At 47.8% G+C, this 22,510-nt stretch overlaps 1 protein-coding gene across 1 annotated transcript in view; it reads left to right on the top strand.

Annotated features, from left to right (window-relative positions):
• Nucleotides 1–22,510, top strand: part of SLIT3 (slit guidance ligand 3) — a 553,294-nt gene that overhangs the window by 349,940 nt on the left and 180,844 nt on the right. The window contains exon 5 of the mRNA XM_019740962.3: nt 16,056–16,127. Within this exon, the coding sequence (XP_019596521.3) occupies nt 16,056–16,127 (72 nt within the window). The remainder of the gene's footprint in view (nt 1–16,055; nt 16,128–22,510) is intronic.

Here is a 22,510-nt window from a genome sequence, read left to right as displayed (position 1 = left end):
TCCAAATGTCAGCCAAGAAGCTTGGATCTTGTAGCTCTAAAATTTGTTAAGAACCCTGGGTTCTGAGCAAAGATGCTTCATTCTGAGTAGTGTCCAGTGACTCAGGGTGTTTGGTCCTTTCTCCTCATCTTGGCTAGAGTGTGTCAGCAAAGGGAATCAAACTGGGAGCGTTGACCTGGTCCCTGCTTCACTCCAGAGCCTCTGTGTGGAGCCGTCCTCCCCCAGGACCCAGGCCAGGGTGGCTGTGAAAGGCTGAGCGGCCACAGTACAGCCTTCGCATGCCAGATCCTTAGAGGAATCAGGGTGCACAGGAGTCCACGGGGCACCCACCTCCTGCTGCCTGTCACCCTGCTTTAGGGCAGCGTGCCACCCAGCGGGCTGGCTGAGGTATCAGGACTGGGGTATTTAACCAAGACTCAGAATACACTTGTGTATCTCAGATGAGGGTCCCCAAATCCTTTCTGGTTCTTCTCATTTTCTTTTTTTGCAGTCGCAGATTTCGATAGTAACTCTGAACTTCCGTAGCAATACTCACAGTCTGCTCCTTCTGTCTGACCTACTGGGAGGCTCCCACAACAGGTGTACGATTTCTTTGCACATGTCTAGAAGTTCTTCTCTCTGTTTTCCATCCTTAGGAAAATATAGACTGTAGTTCTATACATAAATAAATTGATGTAGAAATGATGTAGAAAAGCTCGGAGAGAGAAAGAGTATAAGAAGAAAGAAGCAAGGATCTTGACTTCTTGGCCACATGGTTCTGTTAGAGAAAATCGACTTTTAAACCTGGCTTTTACATAAGGGATTAGGAATCCTTCTACCCAGATGCTTTGATGTGATGGTAATAGCTTTCTCAGGAATAATACCTTTTAACCTTCTGCCCTGTTTTGTTTGGGGTTTTGTTTGTCAGGGCAGAGGGTGTCCGTTTCCCTGTCTGGGGGGGCACCAGGGAACTCTAGTTGAAGATTATTTAAAAAGCAAGCTCCAAAGGACCCAAAGAAAGTGAAGGCAGGGCGGTGGCAGGTTCAATGGTGTGAGGCTTAGAAAAGTTGATAAGAAGGATTAGAACTAAAGAATAAAAAAGACCCTTGAAAAGCCAATCCATTATGGGGTCCATTACTTTATATACATTCTCCAAAACCACATGAATAAAGGGGAAGGAAAAGAAGGAAGGAAAAAGCTGGCTTCAGTTCAGGACGTCAATTATGTCTTTTTTTAATCCCCTTTTCACAATTTATTTGACATTTTGAACAGTGGCCAAAAAAGCTATTATAACTATAAAACATATTCATTGGTATAAATCTCATTAAGTTGAGCGATTTAATTAAGGTATTGACATGCTTAATTGATACGTGTAAGCCAAGACCATTTTCATATCTCATTTCCATATGCTTTTCTGCTTTCAGAGAAGCAAGGAGCTGGATCTTAAAAAAAAAAAAAAACACTCCCTCCATAAAAATGCTATAGATTCATCTGTGCCTAATGTCCCAGGGGACCACTTCGTGCCACTCTCCTTGATTCTGAGCCAGCTACTCCTCTAAGTGGCACCGGTTGGATAGAAGGTGATGTATACCCAGCTTGAGTGCCTGTCAGGCCCTCTTATGATCAATAGGAGAATATTTATATTAATAAAGCACCGAGTTAATTAAATAAAATGGTCCTCCGGGTAAACTTAAGATACTAGACGGTGGGCATGGATCGATGTATTCTGCCATTTGAACATGAAGTATGTGCCTTGAAATTTTATGGTGCTTTTAAAAACTCGCTTCGTAATGTACAAAAGTTTGAAACCACCACAAGTTCTCTGTGCCAAAACCGCTCGCTCCTCTGGCTTCCGCCGCAGAGGGAGACAGGAAGGATGGAATCCGCCAGAGATGGGAGCTTAGAGGTCCTGCAGAGGGAGACAGGAAGGATGGAATCCGCCAGAGATGGGAGCTTAGAGGTCCTGCCTGGCCTCCCCTGGTCTGAGCGGCTCCCCTCCCGCTGGGGGCTTCTCTTGGCAGACAAGGCGGGGCTGGGGGACCCAAGCCTGAGCTCAGTGCAGGGTCCGGACAGAGAGGATGACACTTCCTTGTCCCCAGAGCAGCCTTTAAGTCAGATGTGAGAAAGACACACACACACCCCCACACACCCCCCCCACACACCAGTTCTTGGTCCCCTCAGCCTGGGAAAGCCCCAAAGCTAGGATCTTTGGGAGAGGAACTTCTGCTAGGCTTGCAAATTCTTGCTGGCTTCTGCCGGATCCTTTCCCTCTTGCTGTCCTCTGTCTCTCGTTCTCTCGGTCTCTTTCTGTGAATCTCTTCTGTGTGTGTGAACCAGTCTTCACCCTGTTTCTCTTTGTCTCATTTCTGTGACTCTGTCTTTATCTGTGTGTCTCTGCCTTTCACAGTCGCTTCTGTAAAATCACTCTCTCTGTGTATGTGGGTTTCTCTGTGACTTTCTCTTTTGTTTTCTCTAGTCTTCTGTTTCTCTTTGTTTCTCGCTCTTGGTCTTTGTCTCTCTGCCTGTCTTTCCCTCTCTCACTCTTTCTTTCTCCACCTTTCCCTCTCTGTCTCTGTCCTCCTGTCTCTCTCATCACATCTTTCTAACTAGCATCCATCCAGCCATCTATCTATCTATCTATCTATCTATCTATCTATCTATCTATCTATCTATCTATCTATCTATCTATCCATCCCTCCCTCTCTATCCCTCTTCGCTTCGGTTCCCCTGCTCATCGACAGCTAACTTTAAAGAAGCACCCTTGTACGCAGACTCAGCCCCTCCACACTGGCACTGAGAGGAGGTCTTTCTGGTCCAATCCCCCTCACTCCTGGAGCAGCCTCCTCCACTGGGTGTGGGGATAGGAAAGAGGACAGAGACCCCCTGCATCTTGCCTTAGCAGCTGGGTCCATCTGCAGAGGGGAAGTTCATTTCCTAAGAGGTGACGTCATGCCTGCTGTCCCCTTTGTCCTCTCCCACAAACCGTGCCTTCTCATTTTCTTAGCTTTGACCCATAGCACCTAACTTTGTGGGTACGCTGTAGTCACCCTATTAATGATGACCATTCATTGCAATGTCAGCCCCCACAGTCTTTACAGTGTAGTGAGGACAGCCAGGGAGTGTTCTTTAGTTGTCAATTCAACTCACCTTCCTCCCTTGACTTATCTCAGCCTTTCCTCTCAGGGATGTTTCCTGCCTGCCTCTGGGCCCCTTGGGAGCTCACCCAGGTCCCCAGCCTCCTTCGGAAGGTGGAGGATGCTGTGACTTGTCCTGAGTCTGTGCCCAGGTGGCTGGGTCAACATTCTGCTCTCCGCCCAGAACCCGTGTTTGGGTTGAGGCCACTTTCCACCTCACCCTGCCCAGGCTGTGACCTCAGAGCCCTCCTCTCAGCTGTCCCACCAGCTGCCTCGGGCTGTCCTCTTCCATCCTCTCTCTCCTTGCAGAAGTCTCCTGCCGACTTCTCTGCTCAGCAGTTGCTGCACAGTCCTCCATTTGCAGCCAGCTTCCTACGGGGTTACAGAGAGCGGTGTGGCTTTCACCTATGTCCCCACCTTGGCCGCCACACCCTCTTCATCGTAGGGAGAGCCTGGTAGATTCCATGAGGTTGAGTCCCCATGCAGGACCCAGTGAAGCACTGAGGCACAGGAGGCTGAGGGGAACCCAATTATTGCTTTCTTCGGTATTGAACTTGACCTGGAGTTGCTGCTTTACAGTTTTTGAGTTTCTGTGCACTATTCTCTGGGCCAAGGAGTTTAAGGGATTTTCTTGTCTTCTGCTCACAGTGTTTGAATGCAGACTTGAACAGATTCAAGTACTCGTAATAATTAGTACTTTTAAAGTGCTAAAGCCAGGTAACATACAAAGAGCTCTAAATGCATTAGTCATTTCATAGTCATTCCATAAGTATTTTCATTGCACCCATGTTACAGATGAGGAAACTGAGGGGTAGACAGGGTATCTACTCATACAAAGCCACACAGCTAACAAGAGGCCGAGGTGGAGTTCACACCAGCATCTCCCAGGCTCCTGAGTGATGCTTTCAATATTTGGCCTGACTGCCTCCTGGGGTCTTGCCCACATGCAGGACTTCTGGGGTCAGGTATGAAAGGAAAGGAGTCGAGTTACCAGGAAAAGTATAGGAACAGTCTCAGAGAAGCAAGGGAGGTGTTCCAGAAAAACTCTCCCCTTATCCCTTCTCTCTGCCCCCCACCTCCTTCTATGGAGGTCCTTTCCTCTTTCCCTGGGACAGGAGTTTACTGTATTTGGCATAAGACTAGTAGCAGCAGCCTCACATTTGTCACTAATTAATTTCACCTTTACAGATCACCAGGTTCTCCTAGCACTCAGATCCCTTGTCTAGGGCCTTTGAAGCTAAACAGCCAGAAGCAGATCTGGGATTAAATGTTAGTGTTAACTTCAATCTCGGTGTAAATCTATTTTTACGTAAATAAGCAAGAGAACAGCATCTATTCTCCTTTCGTCAGGACCAGGACATCCACAGGTGTGAGATATTAGCAGTAACTGCAATTGCTTTGAATGCAATAAATAGTGCAGGGGGTCATGATGAGAAATGTCAGCTGTAGTATTAACATAGCTTAATGGCTTAAGGTGCTATATACTGCAACACTCGCTTCAAGAAGCTAGCCTTGCAACTCAGGGTGCTGAGCTCTTGCTGAATTGCTTTCCTGCTTCAGTAAAAGATAATTTTGAGCCTTTCTGAAGCCATATTGATTTTATCGGCAGATGGCCCCAGGATAACATCTCACCTTCACCATTGAGGTTTCACTTATTTAATGGGGTTCTGAAAAGTTACAGGAAGGAACTGGCATATACCAGCCACATTTCCTTGAGCTACAGCTCTGCCTTGCAAATTCCAAGCAAGGCATAATCCCTCCCTACCCGCCCTCGCGTGCTGACCTTTCTTCAGTGAAACAGAGTGGACCACAGAAGAGTAACCCCGCTAGTGGAGAAGGGAGCAGTTGTTCAATAGGGTCAGGCACACACGGGGCATCCAGAGGAGTGTTCAAAGAAATCTGTCTTCATGATCAAGTTGAACATTTAAGGTGACAGGGGTGGGAATTAGGAAGTGTCTTCCATTGCTCCCAAACTGCGGTCCCTGGGCCCTCTGGACTGCCTCTCTTCCTCCCCCCTCCCCTCCTCTCCTACCCCATTTTGACTTCTGCTAAATCCTCAGGCTCTGTGAGGTTTTCAGATTTTCTCTAGACAGTTTGGCAGCAAGGAAACTGATCGCAGAGCAGATTATCACAAAGATAATCAAAACTTTCTCACTGCCAATCACCCCCTTCTAACAGCTACTGGAACTAAATGCTGAAAGTGTCTCTTTCTGCACCCGGACTTTCAGGATCTATATTATCCTAGTCTCAGTGAGTTTCAGGATTCAGAAACGGGGAGAGGGGGCGTTGTTATTGGCGGTGAAACACTGTCAGGCACACGTGGTCCTTTTCTGGATCGAATTCACTTTCCAAATCTGTTGTATCCTCTCAGGTCAGGTTTCAACTCTATTCTGAGTTCTGCTTAGCCAACCTTCCCAATCTAAGTGTTCATTCCGTGCTTCAGTTTAGCTCACTAATCTTTTCCCAGTTGGAGACCTTATCTGACACTCCTTCCAACCAAAGCCTATTCTAGTGTCACTAGTTCTCGAGCATGACACGCCACCAGGGAGACGGAGAAAGAAGGGTGGAGGAATAGGACAAGAGCCTCTTTCTAATCTAAAGGGACAAAATGAACTGGGGAAAAAAAGAAAATCCCCATAGCTTGAGATTTATTCTCAATCATCCATGAACCAGGAAATGGCATGAAATCATTTTTGCTTATTTTTTTTAATCCATTCAACACATATTTTTAAAGCTGTGTGTCAGGCCTTGTGCTCAGCAAAAATCTCTGACCACACGAAACTAATAATGTAATAAGGTTGCCAGTGGAAAAGGCCATGTCCCCTTATAAGCTTGACCTTCAGTCAGCATGTAGGTTAGCAAACAAGCATTCTCCCCAGATCCAAACTCACTTTTACCTCTGCCCAGGACCCTAATTCACATTTACCGTTTTGGTAAAGTCAGTTCTGACAGTGCCCTGGGACAGCTCCTGAGTTAAAGGACCCTGTTGCTGGATGATCTGCCATTTTGCTTGAGCTTTCTTTTTCAGAACAGGTACGAGAGACAAGAGAAAGAGACTGATTCAATCACAGACTCGCTCCTTCCTTCCTGGTGCCAACAGAAGTGGGCCCAAGCAGCAACTGAAAATACAAACTTAGAATCCACCAGAAAAGCAAGTTAGAAAGCACGCTCTCCATCCATCCCCTTAGTTTTTGCTGATTACGGCACAAGCTGGTCTTCACCTATGGGATATTATGCCTCAGAACCTAGGCTATCAGGCCACCATCTGGGAGGCAAATGAGGGTGCCCAGGGCAGCAATTAATCACGAAGCAGGCCAAGCACACACTGCACTTCAGAACAATTCCATAAACGTCCCCCCTACCCCCACCATCTCCCGCTGGCTCCCAAGGTTTCATCTCCTAATTGCAAAAGCTTTTTGGCATGGAGATGTCTTTGTGGAGAAGAGAGGACTCAATTTGGGCCATCAAGTCACGGGAACAAGGGCGCTTCTCCAATTAATCAGCAAATGCTTGGCTCCAGCTTTCGGCCAGAGAGCATCGATTTACGTAAAGCTACTTCTCAGGATGAATTTGCCTCCTTCTACTCCCCCGGCAGTCCCCTTGTCCAGCCAGCATTAGACATGCTACTGGATTTCAGATTGACAGTGTCGGCTACGACAATCAAATTAGGGATGAAAGCCTCAGAGGACTGCCAAGGGAGCGGGATGGCGGGGAGGGAGGGGCTGGGAACAGTGTGTGAGCCTGGGAGGAGGATGGATTGCACAGAAATAGGCTCCCTTTCCCAAACTCCATTGGGCAGACACATAGCTTCCAACAGGGGGAAAAAAAAGGAAAGAAAACACTGGTCTCCATCGTTTTGAACGAGGTGGACCTCCCCACCCCATAACCAAGACTGATAAATTAAACCAAAACATCTCATTGGCCCTAAAACTTGGCAGGGGACGATGTCAGTTGCAAAATTAGATCCTGATGAGCAGATGATTTCCAGCATCAGATTCCTGCGTGGGCTACAAGGACACCAAAGTCTCAGTTGTACCCCCAAAGGGTACGTGGTGACAGATGCATGGACTTGAGTCAGCTGCCTGTCGCGGGAATCCTGGTGGTGTTTCCTGGACCACTTAGCTAAGCAGGGAAGTCTAGGCCAGAGCAGAAGGCGCAGTCGGGCTGACACTAGTGAGAGCGCCCCGAGCAGCCTGGGTAAACTGCCTCGCTGCTGAGCTGTGATAATCCCAGAGGTCCGTGAGCTGTTGAGAAGCCCAGCCTCACTACCATTTGCTGGAGATCATCCCTCAGTTACAGTGCTGCTTCCTGAACACAAAGGGCCTTCGTTGGAGTGGCCTGTGATAATTAAATAAAGAAAGCTTCTGTTTAGACTGGAAGCCTCCGTGAACCCTGCCCGCCCTGGAAGGCTGTTGGTTCAGAAAGATTCAAATTAAATCCTATGGCTTGAAAGTCACTCTCTGCTCATAGGAAGGATGGCTGAATGACTAGAATAGTTCAAGCCATGGCTTGTTTCCCGTAATCCAGAGGTTTCTATCTTGAAGGGCTCCCCTTCACATTCCCTGTTACATACCTAAACCCCGAAGGAGTCCCATATTGGGCTCCTTGAGATTGGTTCCAATCTCTCTCTCTCTCTCTCTCTCTCTCTCTCTCTCTCTCTCTCTCTCTCTCTCTCTCTCTCTCTCTCTCTCTCTCTCTCTCTCTCTCTCCCCTCGCACCCGTAAGTGGGCACAAAGCTGTAGCCCCCAGCTTCTGGCCTTAGCATAGAACTGCACTGTCCAGTACACTAGGCACCAGCCATATGTGGTTACTGAACACTTGAAATGTGGCCGGTCTGAACTGAGATGTACGTGAAATTCAACTGGAACCCACAGACTTGTTAGAAAAAAGGATGTCACAGATCTTACTCATAATTTTTTTCATTGATTATATATTGAAGTGATAGTATTTTGGATATATTGGGTTAAGTAAAATACTTTGTTAGAATTCATTTTAACTGTTTCTTTCTACTGTTTTTAATGCAGCTAGTGAAACGATTTTAACCGTATGGATATGTCGTGTTCCCTGGGACAGTGCTGTCCTAGAGTGAGCAGCTCTCCCCCGAGGAGTATTGACCCCTGCACCCTTCAGCCCCGGGCTGAACGGTTCTGTTGGCCAGCACAAAGGGTTATTCGTTGACCATTTGGGGGAAATTCATTTAGATGGGCCCTGCATTCACCCAGCTCCCCCCTCATGACGTTTAGTGTGGACATTCAGCCTGCTTTACTCATTTACTTTAACCTGGGTAATCCTAACGCGTTTGAGTCGGTGATCTCTAGAACATCTGCCCATAAAGAGGCAAAACGGGCACCCACGTTGGTGACTGAGCACAGAGCACCGTGGCTGCCTCCGCAGCCCTTTGTAGCAGCTCGCAGCCCTCTGTGCCTCAGAGGCGACTGGCGCCGCTATCCTTGGACAGCAGGCCGCCACAGGCGCTCACAGCCCTGGATGCGCTGCTGGCTGGCCGCACAGTCCTGCCCACTGCCTGCCCTCCAGTGACCTCCCCCCATGGTTGGAGCCCTTCTGGAAACCTGCAGGAAGTTACCCGTCTGTGAGGTGCCACCCTAATCCCAGTCAGCCAGAGTCTGCCCTCTGCATTTGGGAGAGGCCAGGGGCAAAGTGCGTGCCCTCCTCCTGCCATGTCTCTGAGACCCCAAGGAAGGGTGTCACCACCTGTGGACTCTTACCCCTTCTAGGTGAGCCTCCAGACTGGGCCCCTGACTGGCTTCCCAACATACAGACCATTTGTTTTCGTTCTCTACCCCCTCAGCCACCTCCGGTGAGTCTCTCCATCCCTTAGGCGTTTGGCCCAACCCCAACAGGCTCACACTGAGACACAAGGAGGTCGCTGCGTCTTGGATCCAAGATTTTTCCTAAAATCAGACGAGACATCAAGGTAGTGGGATGCTAAATTTGTTCATGCTAATAAAAGGAAGAGCGTGGTTTGCATTGGGACATTGCATCCGAGTACAGAAAGCGCTTGCTTGTCCATTATCTGCAATGCTTATCCTAATTTCACGGACGTTCAAGCGGAGGCTCAGAGAATTGAATGGATGTTCCTGAAGACACATGGCCTGTTCCGTAGCACAGCTGGGGCAGGAACTTGGTACCTAATCCCATGCACTAATCATTCTACTCATGTTCTCAAACTTGTTCAAAATTTAGACTCCAGAAACCGTCTCTGGGGTTTCTGATTCACTGGGTCTGGGGTGGGTCCCAGGAATCTGCATTTAAATGTTTTATTATGGAAAATTTCACACATGCATAAGTAAAGAACAGGTTATAAATGACTGATACCCATCAGTCAGCTCCAGTAAGTATCAGCTCACAGCCAATCTTGTTTCCTCTGTACATCTACCTGCTTCCCCCGATTCTATGTTACTCATCACTTCATGCTTAATTATTTCAGTGTGTATCTCTCAAAGATAAAGACATAAATGAAAGAAACAATAATCCACAATACCATATTCACATCTAAATTAAAACAGAAAAACAGGGTCATATATTTTTTCAAAGCCCTATCAGTAAATTCTGGCCAGGTAGGCCATGAGTCCCACAGTGAGAACAGCTGCCCTGTGCCACGCCAACTCTTTATAATGACATCGAACTGTCCTGATTTTTATCAACCTGTCCACTTAGAAAGCCAAAGTACTTGATGGAACAATGACTAAGATTGGCTGGCATCTTTCCCTTTTTGTTTCCCTTAGAAAACTAAAAAGAGTTTGGGGCCTCAAGCAAAACTTGTGAGTTATATTTCTTGGTGGTTAGAAACAATCTGAGGTGTGAGTCGAGCTACAGACTTTCTTCTTGATGAAAAGGGAGAAAACAGTGAACTGCAGCTCTGATGTTTTGAGGTATCTAGGGGTTTATTTTACCTTCCTAAATGTCTAGGTGTCTGTTCCCTTGTATCTGGGGTCTATGAGAATGCAAGATCCAGGAGGACAGAAACTTGGTTCTGTTCATTTGTGTATTTCAACATGTGACATGGTGTAGCACATACTAGGTGCTCAATTCAGTTTTTCAATTGAGCACCTACTATGTGAATGAAATAAATCTCTGAGGTGACATGTAATCTGCCCATGTTAAATGTCTGAGTGGTATGATTAGGACTTTTCGAATGAGCTTGTTAGAGAAGGCAGAACAGAAGGGGCTCTTATTGATATCTTTCACTCAGTAACTTTGAACATCAGGAAAGAAGCAATGTAAACTCCTGCTGCTGTGAAATATTCAAAAACCCAACTAGAGCAGTGGGGATAATTGGTGTGGTTTTTTTGTCCACCATTGATACTTTGATTCGCTGGATCCCCAAGACAGGTGGCGGTTCTTTCAGGAAATGATTCAGTCACTCCCTGTACTCTCCCCTGGACAAAGGATGCCATTGGCCAGAAACCCTGCTGGAGGCACTGGGGCTTCTTAGCTGGGACATATGCTTGGGTCACATTTGGTTTTGACAGTGGCCCAACTGCAAACATACAATCTTGCTTATTAAGATAAATTGCCTGCAAAAGAGATTTGCCTTTTAAGCTAAATCCTCCCTGAAGTCCACATTGTAAAATCCCCAGGGAACAATTTTTCCTGTCCTTCCTGCTGGATACAATAAGCAAAATAACATCTTTCTCCTTGTTTTCTGGAGCAGAGTGCTGTGTCACCGTTACTATACATTAGGAGTCGGGGTGGGGGGGCAGGGTTCAGCTTTTGTTTAGGAGGGTAGTATTGAGAATACAGGACATTGTAGATTTATGGATTGTCCATCAGAAATTCAAAAATCTCTAAATGAGTTTTGATTGATACCTGTTGTCCCAATGGGCTGGTTTCCTCCTACTAGGCAATGACTGAGAAAGTAATTCTAATATATACTCAGGCCAAACAGAATCAGAATGGTAATCCACTGCCCTAATCCCAAATCCAGTCATGCTGTGAGATATAAGTGCTTTCAGATCATTTCCTGGTTTAGTTTAGCTAATCAAGAGTTGATGGATTTTTTTGTTTGTTTTTAATGTTACTGAAAAGGCACCTGACTGGTCTCAGTGAGGGGCCTTGGGGATGTAGAGAAAGAGGTTCCAGACTAGGTTGTTCAGTTTTCTTTGGTCACTTAGCTTCCACCTGTGGCCTCTTGATCTTCGGTCTTGGATTATGTCATCTTTCATGAGTGTTTTTTTTGTTGTTGTTGTTTTGTTTCGTTTTTTTTTTAACCTTCTGATCACTTCCTGATTCAGAACTGTCCTTGAAGCCTTCTTATGAATACTTGGGGTTGAATCCCGTGGGTTACTGACACTGGCCCCCATCCCCTGCTTCTTTGGACTATGCTGCTGAAGGTCATGGCTGGGAACGTCCTCAGCAATCTGTCCTTGGGTTCCTGGACTCTCCTCGTCCAGCCATGTGGAGAGCGGGCAGAGCCAGGGAGTTTGCATTTCTGTTCTCTCCAGCCAAGGACTGTCGGATGCAGGGCTGCAAACACCCAGACCCGCTGGTGAGAGACAGAGCTCCCAGATTCCTGGGCCAAGGCCAGGACGTGACCTAATTGTCCTTCCTTCCCCTTCTCCATCCTGCTTCCTCCATCCCTTACTGCCTCTTCCAAGAGCACTTTGTGAACCCATCACTCGACTGAGTGTTTGCTTCTGAGAGAGCCCAACCTAAGACAGACCCTGAACAACCTCTCCTGTTTCATCCAAAAGGATCCAGAATCAAGTATGGCTATTCCTCTCTAGATGATAGATGAGGGACTCTTTAATCCCTCCCTCAGATCTTATCCAAAGAATATTAGCAACATTCGTGAGTTTTGTTCTTTGCAAAGTTGTAGGTATATGTCCTGAGGGTGATGATAAAGGATGTTTTCAGCAATGTGAATCCAGGGCTAAATGGGGGGAAAGTCCAAAAAATAAATGCAGCCATTCATTGAATGTCTACAGGGTTCCAGGTGCTGTGCAAAGTACACACATATATCAACTCATTTCACCCTCACAATTAACCTCTGAGGTCCATAAAATTAATAGTCCTACTGCAAAGATGGGGAAACTGAGGCATAGAGCATTTCAATACTTTGCATGATCATACAGCTAATAAGGAGCTCCACCCACTTCAGAAACAAGAATTCCCCAAAGATGGGGGAGCTTCCAAGCGCTTTTTTGTACCTTCAGAATAATTCGAGATTGATATCTAGGAGCAAATCCCCTCTCTGCCCCCCAAACTGTCATTTAACACAGACAGGACTTCCTGGTAATATGAATGTGACCAAGATGAGCGCATTGTCTGCAGTGGAGCAAAGAGGAGACTGTTTTCCTGCTCCTTGCCTGGTAAACATGGGGTGGGCAGGGATGGGGGTGAAGGTGGGGACTGTCTTTCACTGGTGCTCTGAGAACAAAGCATGCCTGACATTGCAGGGAGAGCCCCGGGAAGCATTTCAAAAGCTCCACTGAAACTAGACAACCTTTCAATCCATTTATCAAAGTGTCTGCAGTTCCCATTTCAAGGTAGATGAAGCAATAATAAATTTGCGAAGAAAGTTAATCTGTGTCCAAAGCATTTTAGTAAATTAAAAAGGGGGGTGTGGCTGGAAGGGAGATGTATTGGTTCTTGCCAACTCCTATATGACTTACTGTCTCCTTAATAAGTCCTCTTTGGTCTTGTGTTTTTGGATGGAATAATCAGTCAGTTAATCATTTTCCGGAAGCAGGAAAATGCACTTTAGCTAATGCAGTTCCCCTTTCTTTGAGAGCCCTAATTATTTAAAAAGGTGCCCAAATTCGTAACCCTCTTTCCCAAACAAGAAAGCCTTTCCTACCAGCCATTCTCCTTTGTTTCCCCAGAAAACCCCAGCATACCTCTCACCCGACTCTAACCTCATACCTTTCATCTAATGTTTTAAAAAAAAGCAAGTCCCCTTTCCTCGTCACTTCCCAGCATTTTCCCTCAGGAAGGATGAGGCACTCAAGCCCCAACAAGCAATTGGCCTGAACTAGGCTCCAGGGCACTACAGATAGATTTTGTTATTTTTATGTTAAGTGTCAGCTGCAAAACGGTGGCTCTTGTCTTTCTCAAGGACAGTACTTAACAATAGCCCCGTGCTCCAGCATCACGCTGAGATACACTCACTGTTGGGAGCCCTCACCAAGGCCCTCGAGTTAATTGCGAAGGGACAGTTACAGAAAATGAAGCACCAGCCCCGAACCCTCCTCCTCGTCCCATCAGTAACACCATTAAAGCTGTCAGTCTGTCAGCCTACTACAGGTATTTATGAAATCAATATACAATCCCACAGATGGATGGCAGCGGTATTGTTAGCCGGAGCAGAGACCCTCAATGGAAAATAAAATTAATAAAATTTATAAGCGGATTGTCATGGAGAACAGATAAATTCCCTACAATCTATTGGTTTGCTCAGTTGTGGCAGGAGGGAAGTCACAGCAGGGAGGTGGAAAGAAAGCTGTGCTTTAAACTGGGCTCCCTAAACTTAGAGCAGGACTGGGGATATTTACCACAAGAAAATAGTGAACAGAAACCCCAAGGGCTGCCCCGCCCAAGTGCAGGATTTTGCCTGTGTGCGCCCTTTTGTGGGAGACCTCCCAGCAACTCGACCAGCATTTTCTGCTTAAATATTGCTCTCCTCTCCCCGTCCCACCGTATTGCAAACCAGGACCTTTGTGCGGTCACTGTTCCTTCAGTTTGGTTGGGGCAACTTAAACTCGAAGGGTTAATGCATTCCTGGGTGTGTGCCCCTTCTCTGGCTTCCAGGCATAGTTAGAGCTGACAGTTCTGAACCTCTCTCCTGTTTGCTCCCCCTGCCTCTGATTTTAATCATCAGCCATTTGCCAAGAAGTACGGTCTGAGCTGTTTGCCGGGGCGGCCAAATTTAGCAGCCAAGCCTGGGAGGGTGATGGGCAGAGACCAACCTTCGCTTGGCAGAAAAGTCTGGGCCCAAGGTGGCTACCGGAGCCTTGGGTACAGCCCAGATGCCTGGTGGAAATTGCATTACTCAGATGACAGGACATGGGCCCCCTTCTCCTGGAGGCTGATGGAGAGCAGAGAAGTGGCCTTGGTGACACTGCCTGACCTCTGCTGTCATCGTGGGCTTTGTTCAGCGCCGGACTCCAGGCTGGAGCCTTGCTCATTGAATCAGGTCCAGCCAGGGGGAGCCTGCAACGGGGCTCATCATGCATCTAAATGTACTTACATCAGCTGCAGACGGAGGAAACTGGGCTTGAGATGGGGAGCACCCTGTTATTCAGCCCCAGAAGCCACTAGTATTCATTCTGTACCCCAACTCTAAGCCTTGTTCACAGTGTCCCCAGGCAACCCCCAAGGGTCTCGAGTTTCAGCCGCTCAGAGTGTGGCGGCTCGTCTTCTCAGGTGAGAGCAGGAAAATGGGCACCTCTCTGCTGCTTTCTCTTTTTCCTCCTGCCCCCCTTGCAAAATGTTCGTTTAGACAGCTCGGGTTTTGGTGGAGGATGGTGGTCTGACCTCTCTTTCCAAATATATTTGGAGTAATCCATAGCATTTGATTAGGTGTCCGTGGAAATCAGCGTGGGAGTGACCATTGGTACACTCGGACTCCAGGAAAACTCGGCAGTGAAAGATGTGTTTACCCTGTGACCCCGCACGTTCTCCTCACAGGACTTTGTACCATGGAAGTAGCTGAACAGGTGTCCCCAAATTGTGTGGGCAGGAAAATCCATCCTAGTGTTTCCTTAAATAGAAAAGTGATTAATGAATACCCAACGTTGTGGGATCCCTTAGCCATCCATACAGCTGGATGGTCCGCAGGCATTAAAACCGTTGGCATAGATGCACTGGTAATGACATGAGCAGATGTTCTCAGTACAATGAGTGAAAACAGAGGTTGTAGCAGACTATATACTATGAGAGCATATTGGTGAAATGTATGTATGTCCCTCCTAATTAGTAACAGGGGTTATGTCTGGGTAGGTAATTTTTTTACCATAATATCTGAAGGTTTTTGTGTTGTTTTCAAAATAATATATATATATATACAAATATATACTATATATTATATATATATAATATACATGTATGACCAAAGATATATACATATGTGTGTGTATATACATGTATATGATTGCTATATATGATTGATTACTCTCTGAGATCCCAAACAGCTGGAGATAGGAATGAAAACAAGTGCATGTGTTTGGTCTAGCAAAATAAAGAAATAAAGAAATAAAAGTGGAAAACAAAATAAAGAAGGCCGCGTGGTCTTCGGGAAGGAGTTTGCCACTTTGGGTGTTCTTAAAGAAACCCCTGACACAGGACTTGGGTTTGAGCTGCTTTGAGACCTGAGGCTTTGTTAGTGACCCTCCTCCTCACTCAGCGACATGTTAGCGCTGCCAGCGGGGATCCCCGTTTTGGATGGTTTTGTGGAAATGCAATTTGAATTCATCATGCTTGTCACTAAGACGATCCAGGAGGCCCCCTTGGGGGGTGTCTCTGGGGCTCTAGAATAAGCAGAGATGGTCATTCCCCCTCAGAAAATCAGGATGGCCATGCTCCCATTCCAATCCCAGAGGACAAAGGCAGAGTCCCGGAGATGTGGGGTTGGGGTGGTATTGCCCCAGCAGGGGGAGGGATGCCTTGGGGGAGGGGGCCAGGGGTCGTCTCTGGGAGGTGGCAAAACAGACTTGGGTACTGTCTGTGCAACAAAGAGGCCAGTCCTGGCTCGTGGCCTGGAGGTGTGAGACCACCCACAGAGCCCGCCCTGGAGGCGAGCTGCTCGCCCTGTAACCATTTCAGCAAAGGCCATCTCGGGAGGAACAATATGCAGGCTGTGACAGCCTGGGGCCTGAGACTAAACAGTCCCCCAAACAGCCTCCATGGGGTTTTGTTATCATAATGAGATGCAGAGAAAGCCAGCCTCAGGGCTAATGCGGTGCCTCTTCTCTCCTTGTTTAGGGATCTGAGCGAAAACCAGATCCTGGGTGTCCCAAGGAAGGCTTTCCGCGGCATCGCCGACGTGAAGAACCTGTAAGTACTGTTTCTGTTGCTTTGCTGCAGGTGTGGCTCTCTGGCCGGAGCAGGGGTGAGGGACGAGGGGGGACGAGGGACGGGACAGGGAGGCCGTGTCACCGTCGCACTGCCTGAGCCAGGCGCCTTTGAGTCAGACTGAGGGCTGTGCTTCCGTGGTTCCCAGGGAACACACGTCGAACGCACAGCAGCTCCACACGGTCCTGTTCTCCGGTGTTTCATCCCCAAGTAGGCGCCTTTGCGTCTCAGACCTGGGTCGGAGCCTGGCCCCGCAGTAGGTCTGTGGCCTGCTGCTCAGCTCTGCTTCTCCCAGTGTCATTATTGTCCCTAAAACTGGGGTGGTAGCCTGGTGGGGGTGTGGATGCAAGTGAGAAAATATTGTAAATCCGCACTGCATCGGACATAGTACATGTTCAGCACATGGGAGACTTGGTGATAAAGAAGATGATGAAGGTCATGATGGTGAAGATGTCACTTGTTGTTAGAATCTCGTGAGAGCCCAGGGGCTTGTGTCCCAGGGTCATAGGGTCATGGGGACTTAGGCAGATCCACTGCACGAGGGGCTCGGACTTTTTTTTTTATTTAAAAATACCTATTGAGTCACAGGAAGTTTCAAAAACTGGTAGACAGGTTCATGTACTCCTTCATTCAGTTTTTCCCCCCCAATGGTGACATCTTATAAACTGTAGTCTAACATCAAAGCAAGGAAACTGATGTTGGTGTAATTTACTGACTTTATTCTTTAGATTTCACAGTTTTACGAGCACTCATTGGTGTGCATGTGTGTATGCGTGTGCACACGCGTGTGTGCATGTTTGTGTGCACACATGCACACGCGCAGTTCTGTGTAACTTGATCACGTGCCAATCCCTGTGCCCACTGCTGCCATCGATGCAGGACTGTCCCATCACTCTGTTTTTGAACTTGCCGGATAACTTCGGTCGTTTCCTACCTGGCCTCCACTGTGCTGCACGCTTGTTAGTGTCTCCTGGGCCCTCAGCTTCACGAGAAGCATGCCTTCTGAATTTTCTACCCACATCAGTGTGTCGATGTGTTCAGAACATGTGTTTAGAGAGGGGCACAGAAGTTCTGGTTTGTGTGAGCAGGCGTTTCTGCCCACTGGCCTCCTCCATGGGCTCACATTCAACTTGAGAAGTCTTGAAGGAGGCTTTTGAAAACTATTTTAGCTGTCACTTTTTCTTGGAGTATACTGGGAAGCTGATGATGGCTTCCAGACAGAGGTTATCTGCATCCCCTGGTGCTGAGAACTTGTCGGAAAGCTTTTGGTGTTAAACAAGCAAAGCACACAAGAGGGCAGAGGCATCTCGGGTGCAGGGAAGGGGGCAGGGAGGACTTTGTAAGGGGCTCCCAGACGGAAGGCGGCCCACTGCTGCATCTGGAAAGGTTTGCCCTGGAAAGGGCAGGAGAGGACAGGGCTGCTGGGACGGACGAAGCTTCAGAGAAAGTGACTCAAGATTGTGCCCGTAAACCAACACTAAGATGTTTGTATTCAGTAGCATCCCAGAAATGAAGGCAAGGCCAGAGGGGGCCCTAGAGAGCCTGTAAAACCCCGCCGTCAGCCGTGAGAAAACTGAGGCCCAGAGAAGGGCAGTGGCGAAACCGGGCCAGCCAGCTTCTTGATGATTGAGCCCCAGATTAGCATTTTACATATGTGAAGTGGTGTATCTGTCAGATATTACAGCTTTCATTTTCCATGGGCCAGTTAACAACAAAATATATATGTGTCTGTGTGTGTATATATACACACACACATATATATATACATATGTATGTCTGTGTGTGTAGTGATGATGTAGAGGAAGAACTGTAATTACCAACTACATTTTTGATTCTCAGGAAAGTGATTCCATCTTACAATGGTCCTCAGTAGTTGCTGGAGGGTTTGGAGATTATTGTTGTTGTTTTCCCATAATACCCTTAACCTTGCAAAGGCCTCAGGAGCTAAAAGGTTCAACATTCTACAAACACTGGCTTCTGAGTCTCAGAAACTCCTGTCAGGCTCTCCTCCTCCAGGCCGCACAGATGTGTATCACTTAAGGGTCTTCTCTCTGGTTTATACCCAGTGTCAGCATGTGGTCCTGGGGGGGAGAGGGGAGGGGAGTAAACTCGCTGCTTTATGGGTGAATTAGCCAGCAAAACTAAAGATGGATTGACTGCTTTACACCTCTAATCGGTGCAGTCAGCACACATTAGAAGGTACAAAAGTATAATTCCTGTTCTCAGGTAGCTTCCAGTAAAACTGGGGACCAAAAAAAAAAACATGTGCATACAAGAGAGCGTTTTGTGATTTAGCAGTCCACATGAAAATCGGCACATGAGTGGCTATGCATGGGAAAGGGCTGTCCGAGCTCAGAGAAGAAAAGTAGCTTTAGGCAGTGTCGCCTGAGGGTTAACGTCCTGGCTGTGGTACCTGATAGATGTATGTCTGATTTCCAGCTGTGCTGGGTACCAAGTCTGGGGCCATAAGAAGATCACTTGACGCTTCTGAGCTAGATTCCCTCCACTATAAGATGAGGATAGAAACTGTCCTTAACCTCCTGGGGTTTTTGTGAAGGTTAATAGAATGAGTAACGCGTACAAAGACCAGTACTATGCTTGGCACATGGGAGGTATTTAGAAAGTTCTAGCTACTGTTACCATTGTGCTGTATTCCTTTGTTGTTGTTACAGTTGTAAAGACTGTAGCTGAGCCTGAGTGATCTCTGGAATTCACAGAGTACACAAGGCAAATCGTGTGTGCAAAGTGTGGCGGCAACCCTGTGTGCGACGTGTTTCAAGGGACACAGAGTCACCTCGTGGAAGTGAGGGAGGGGTGTATGAGGCAGAATGATAGGTGATGAGGTTAGAAGGGGAGGAGGTGGAGGCCGGGTGGCGGCGAGCCTCACCCGCAAGGAGTGTGGACTTGAGATAGAGTCTAAGAATGTGGGTGGCTTCTGATCTGGGCAAGGTCATGAGGAAAGCGTTCATTCTGGAAGCGGAACTGGGACAGGATGAGGGGCAAAAGGAAAGGCTGAGGAGGAACATGGGGGCGTGGTTCAATATGAGGGACGAGGCCTTGGACTTGGGAGGGAGCAGCGGGAAGTGAAAGGACTGGGGGGGTGGGGGCCAAGTCACCAGAACTAATGAAAAACAAGGAGTTCTTGGAAGCCAGGGAAAAAGAAGTGGAAACTGATGAGATCCATACTGCGACAATACAGAGCATGATGGCAAGTTCTCAGTCGTTCAGCCAAGCAGCCACCAAAATATGTTCTGAGCCCATGAAAGGCCAGTTCTGGGGGAAACCATAGGAAGTAAGGTATGTCGATCTGTGAGCTCTGCCTGCTTGGAGCTTCCACTCCACAGAGATTGACAGGTCAGGAGGGAGAACCAGGCCTGAAGGACATGAATTGGCTGTGAAGCGATGCCAAGTCTTTCACGGACAGTGTGGGTGGAGCAGCTTCTACGTTCAGAAACGTCATTCTGACATGCCTTCCTGTCCCTGCTTGGGAAATGACTTTGGTCTGTGGGCAACGGCTTATTAAAAACATGTCAGCTTCCATGTTTTTAATAAGAGGGAGTTTCACTCAATAACCTTTAGCCGGAAGAGAAAAGGTGGTGCTGGTAATTGGAGCTATAGGCCCAGAGCTGAGGAGCAAGTTCAAGAAGGCGAAGGGAAACGTCTGAGTAGAAGCGGTAATTGAAGTTGTACATTTAAATCTGCGTCCGTGCACGTGAAGGAGGAGACGCTTCGCAGAAATTAGGTTTGTGTAAAGCCTGTTGGGGAAAACACTTCTCCTCCCCCAGCTCAGTCACCCACATGGAGCCTGTCAGTGATGAGTGGTGAGTTTTCAATCTCAGGAGTATGTATTCCTGTCCTCAGTCTGAGAACCACCTCCCAGACCCCGAGTCCCGTCCATCACCCTGTATGAGCCTGGGAATATAACATTATTCTACTATTACTTAAGCCAAATAGGAGTAGAAGATGAATTATTGGACCGTCAGGCTGTGGCCTGGCTACAGTTGGGCCGGATTATCCGTAGGACCATAAGCTTCAGGAAGAGGAGAAAATCAAGGATGGTCTATTTTTTAAAAATAATTTTGTAATTTTCACATTGTCTTTGCTTCTCCTGACATTCCCCTTCAAGAAGGAAGAGTCTTTGTTATCCCCACTTTGCAGAGGACGACACTAAGTTTCGATCGGTGTGTGTAATTTGGTAAAAGTCAACAGACGCAATTAGGCCAAGGCCTCCCCAGCTAGCCTGCCCTTAGTCACACCCCCAAACATCTAGTCATAGACACGTGTGTCTACACAATTCCTCCCCGCTCAGCCATGATGCAGCGGGAAGAATGAAAAGTAACTAAGGAGGCTGCTAGTGGGTGGAGCAGGCAAGCAGGTGAGCCAGCAGCTTTTATCAGAGCTGAGAGAAAGGAGGCAGGCGGGCGGTGTTGGAACCGTGTGGGAGTGGGGAGCCCCGATGTAGCACTGGTGCTGAAGGGACTTGGTGCCCAGAGCCCCAGGCTGTGGAAGAAAGCCCCTAATTGCTTCCTGCTTCTCCAGGGAAGAAAGAGAAAGTAATTAGCTGGGGATCCCTCTCTATGCAATTACTAAAAGCTGGTTTCATGGGCGGGTCCCACTCTGCTGCCTGTCTGTAAGGGGGAGCGAGAGGTGCTCTATGTAAAGAGACAGGCAATGAGATGGACAAATTGATCTGCAGGAAGAGACACTCAGAGAGACTGACCTGTGAGTAGACCAACATTTGATGCACCAGCATTACATGCCTACTGTATGTAAACACTGTGTAGGTACTGGACAAAGGCAGAGAGAGAGAGAGAGAGAGAGAGAGAGAGAAATCAAAACGACATAGAGATAGGAAACAAGAGAGATGACAAGCCACAATCCAACAAAGCATAATAAGAAACAGACAAAAACCAGTATAGATTGTTTTTTTAAAAAAAACAACAAAAAACGTCCCCTTGCCCTGCCTTTCTCAGCAGTCATGTTTTCCTCTGTTTTTCGGTTCCTATTTGCGAGGACTCTGTAGGACATGCATTCCAGAAGGGAAAATCAATAACCCTTGTCTCTGCCAGCTCGCAGAATTTGGAATTGACAGTTTCAAAACAAAGCTGGGCCGTCTCCTTTGTGTTCTCTAGTCAGTCTGAGTGGCTGCGCTGCCCAAGTCTGCCCTCCCGCTTCCTGAGATTAATGAGAGGCTGTCTCTGCCCGGCGTGAGGGTGAGGGGGGGTGGGAGGGGACGCGGAGCACCCATTCCATTGGCAGCGCTCTGCCTGCTCATCTCGGCAGCTGTTCATTCTGTCCCTGCACCTGGAGCAGAGTGCGCACTCCTGGTCATGGCCTGCAAGGCTCTCCGTGGTCGGGTCCCCTCTCGCTCAGCTCCTGCTTCCCACGCTCCACTGCATTCCGTGAACACCATAAGCTCCTTCCTGCCTCAGGGCCTTGGCCCTTGCTGTTCACACAGACAGCATGTGCCAAGCCCTCAGACCTCTCTACAGATGTCACCTCCTCAGAGTGGCCTTCCCTGACCCATGTAAAGCAGCTCCTTGGCACCCACTGCCCTTCCTCTCTATCCCCGGATCCAGTTATGTTTCAGAATGAACATGTGTACGCAGGGACCCTGCCTGTCTCAGTCACTGTGGGATCCCCAGCGCGCAAACAATTCATTGCAGAGAGGAAAGCGGACTAAGAATGCATCGAAGGAATGTATTTGTTTATTCATTCCTCAGGTGTTTGCAGTGGGTCTATTACCTACAGGAAATCAGGCACAATTATTAAAATGCTTAATATGAAAATTATAGCAAGAATAAGACACCGTGCTTGTACTCACAGTCTACTGAGGGGGCAAATGGTAAATGAGCAGTTGCAGGATGTGGTCAGGACTCTGCTGGAGGCACGAAAATGAGGGGAAGGCCAGAGAGACAGGCCTGATTCAGGCTCCACTCAGGAAGTGACCTGAGTTGGGTCTTAAAGGATGAGTAGGAGTTTATCCGAGGGAACAGCATTCCAGGCAGAAGGAACAGCATGTGAAAAGTCAGCAACCTGTGTAAAGACACCGAGGTGTGTGAAAGAGTTGACACTTGTCAGAGATTCGTGACTGGAGCACCGTGAGTGAGCCAGGCATTTCTGCAGTTGTTCAAAGATTGTGGGAGCCTGAATCAAACAGGCAAAGTGGACCAAAAGAGTTAGTGTCTAACTACAGAGACCTGCGGGAGAAAGCCGATAGGCCTTCGGCAGCTGACGGGTCGGGTGAACTGAGTGCCTGTCCCGGGGCTCATCAGGCTGAGGCAGAGGCGGCCTTCAGTGCAAAGCATCTCTGTCCGCGCTGACGGGAACAGTGCCCACCTCTCCCGACAGCAGTGCTGTGTCTT

Source organism: Rhinolophus sinicus, chromosome 5, assembly GCF_057876585.1.
Source record: "Rhinolophus sinicus isolate RSI-liver-muscle chromosome 5, RSI-T2T, whole genome shotgun sequence".
NCBI classification, from domain to species: domain Eukaryota; kingdom Metazoa; phylum Chordata; class Mammalia; order Chiroptera; family Rhinolophidae; genus Rhinolophus; species Rhinolophus sinicus.
The sequence above is the reverse complement of the archived record's forward strand: the minus strand, read 5'-3'. Positions and strand labels throughout refer to the sequence as shown.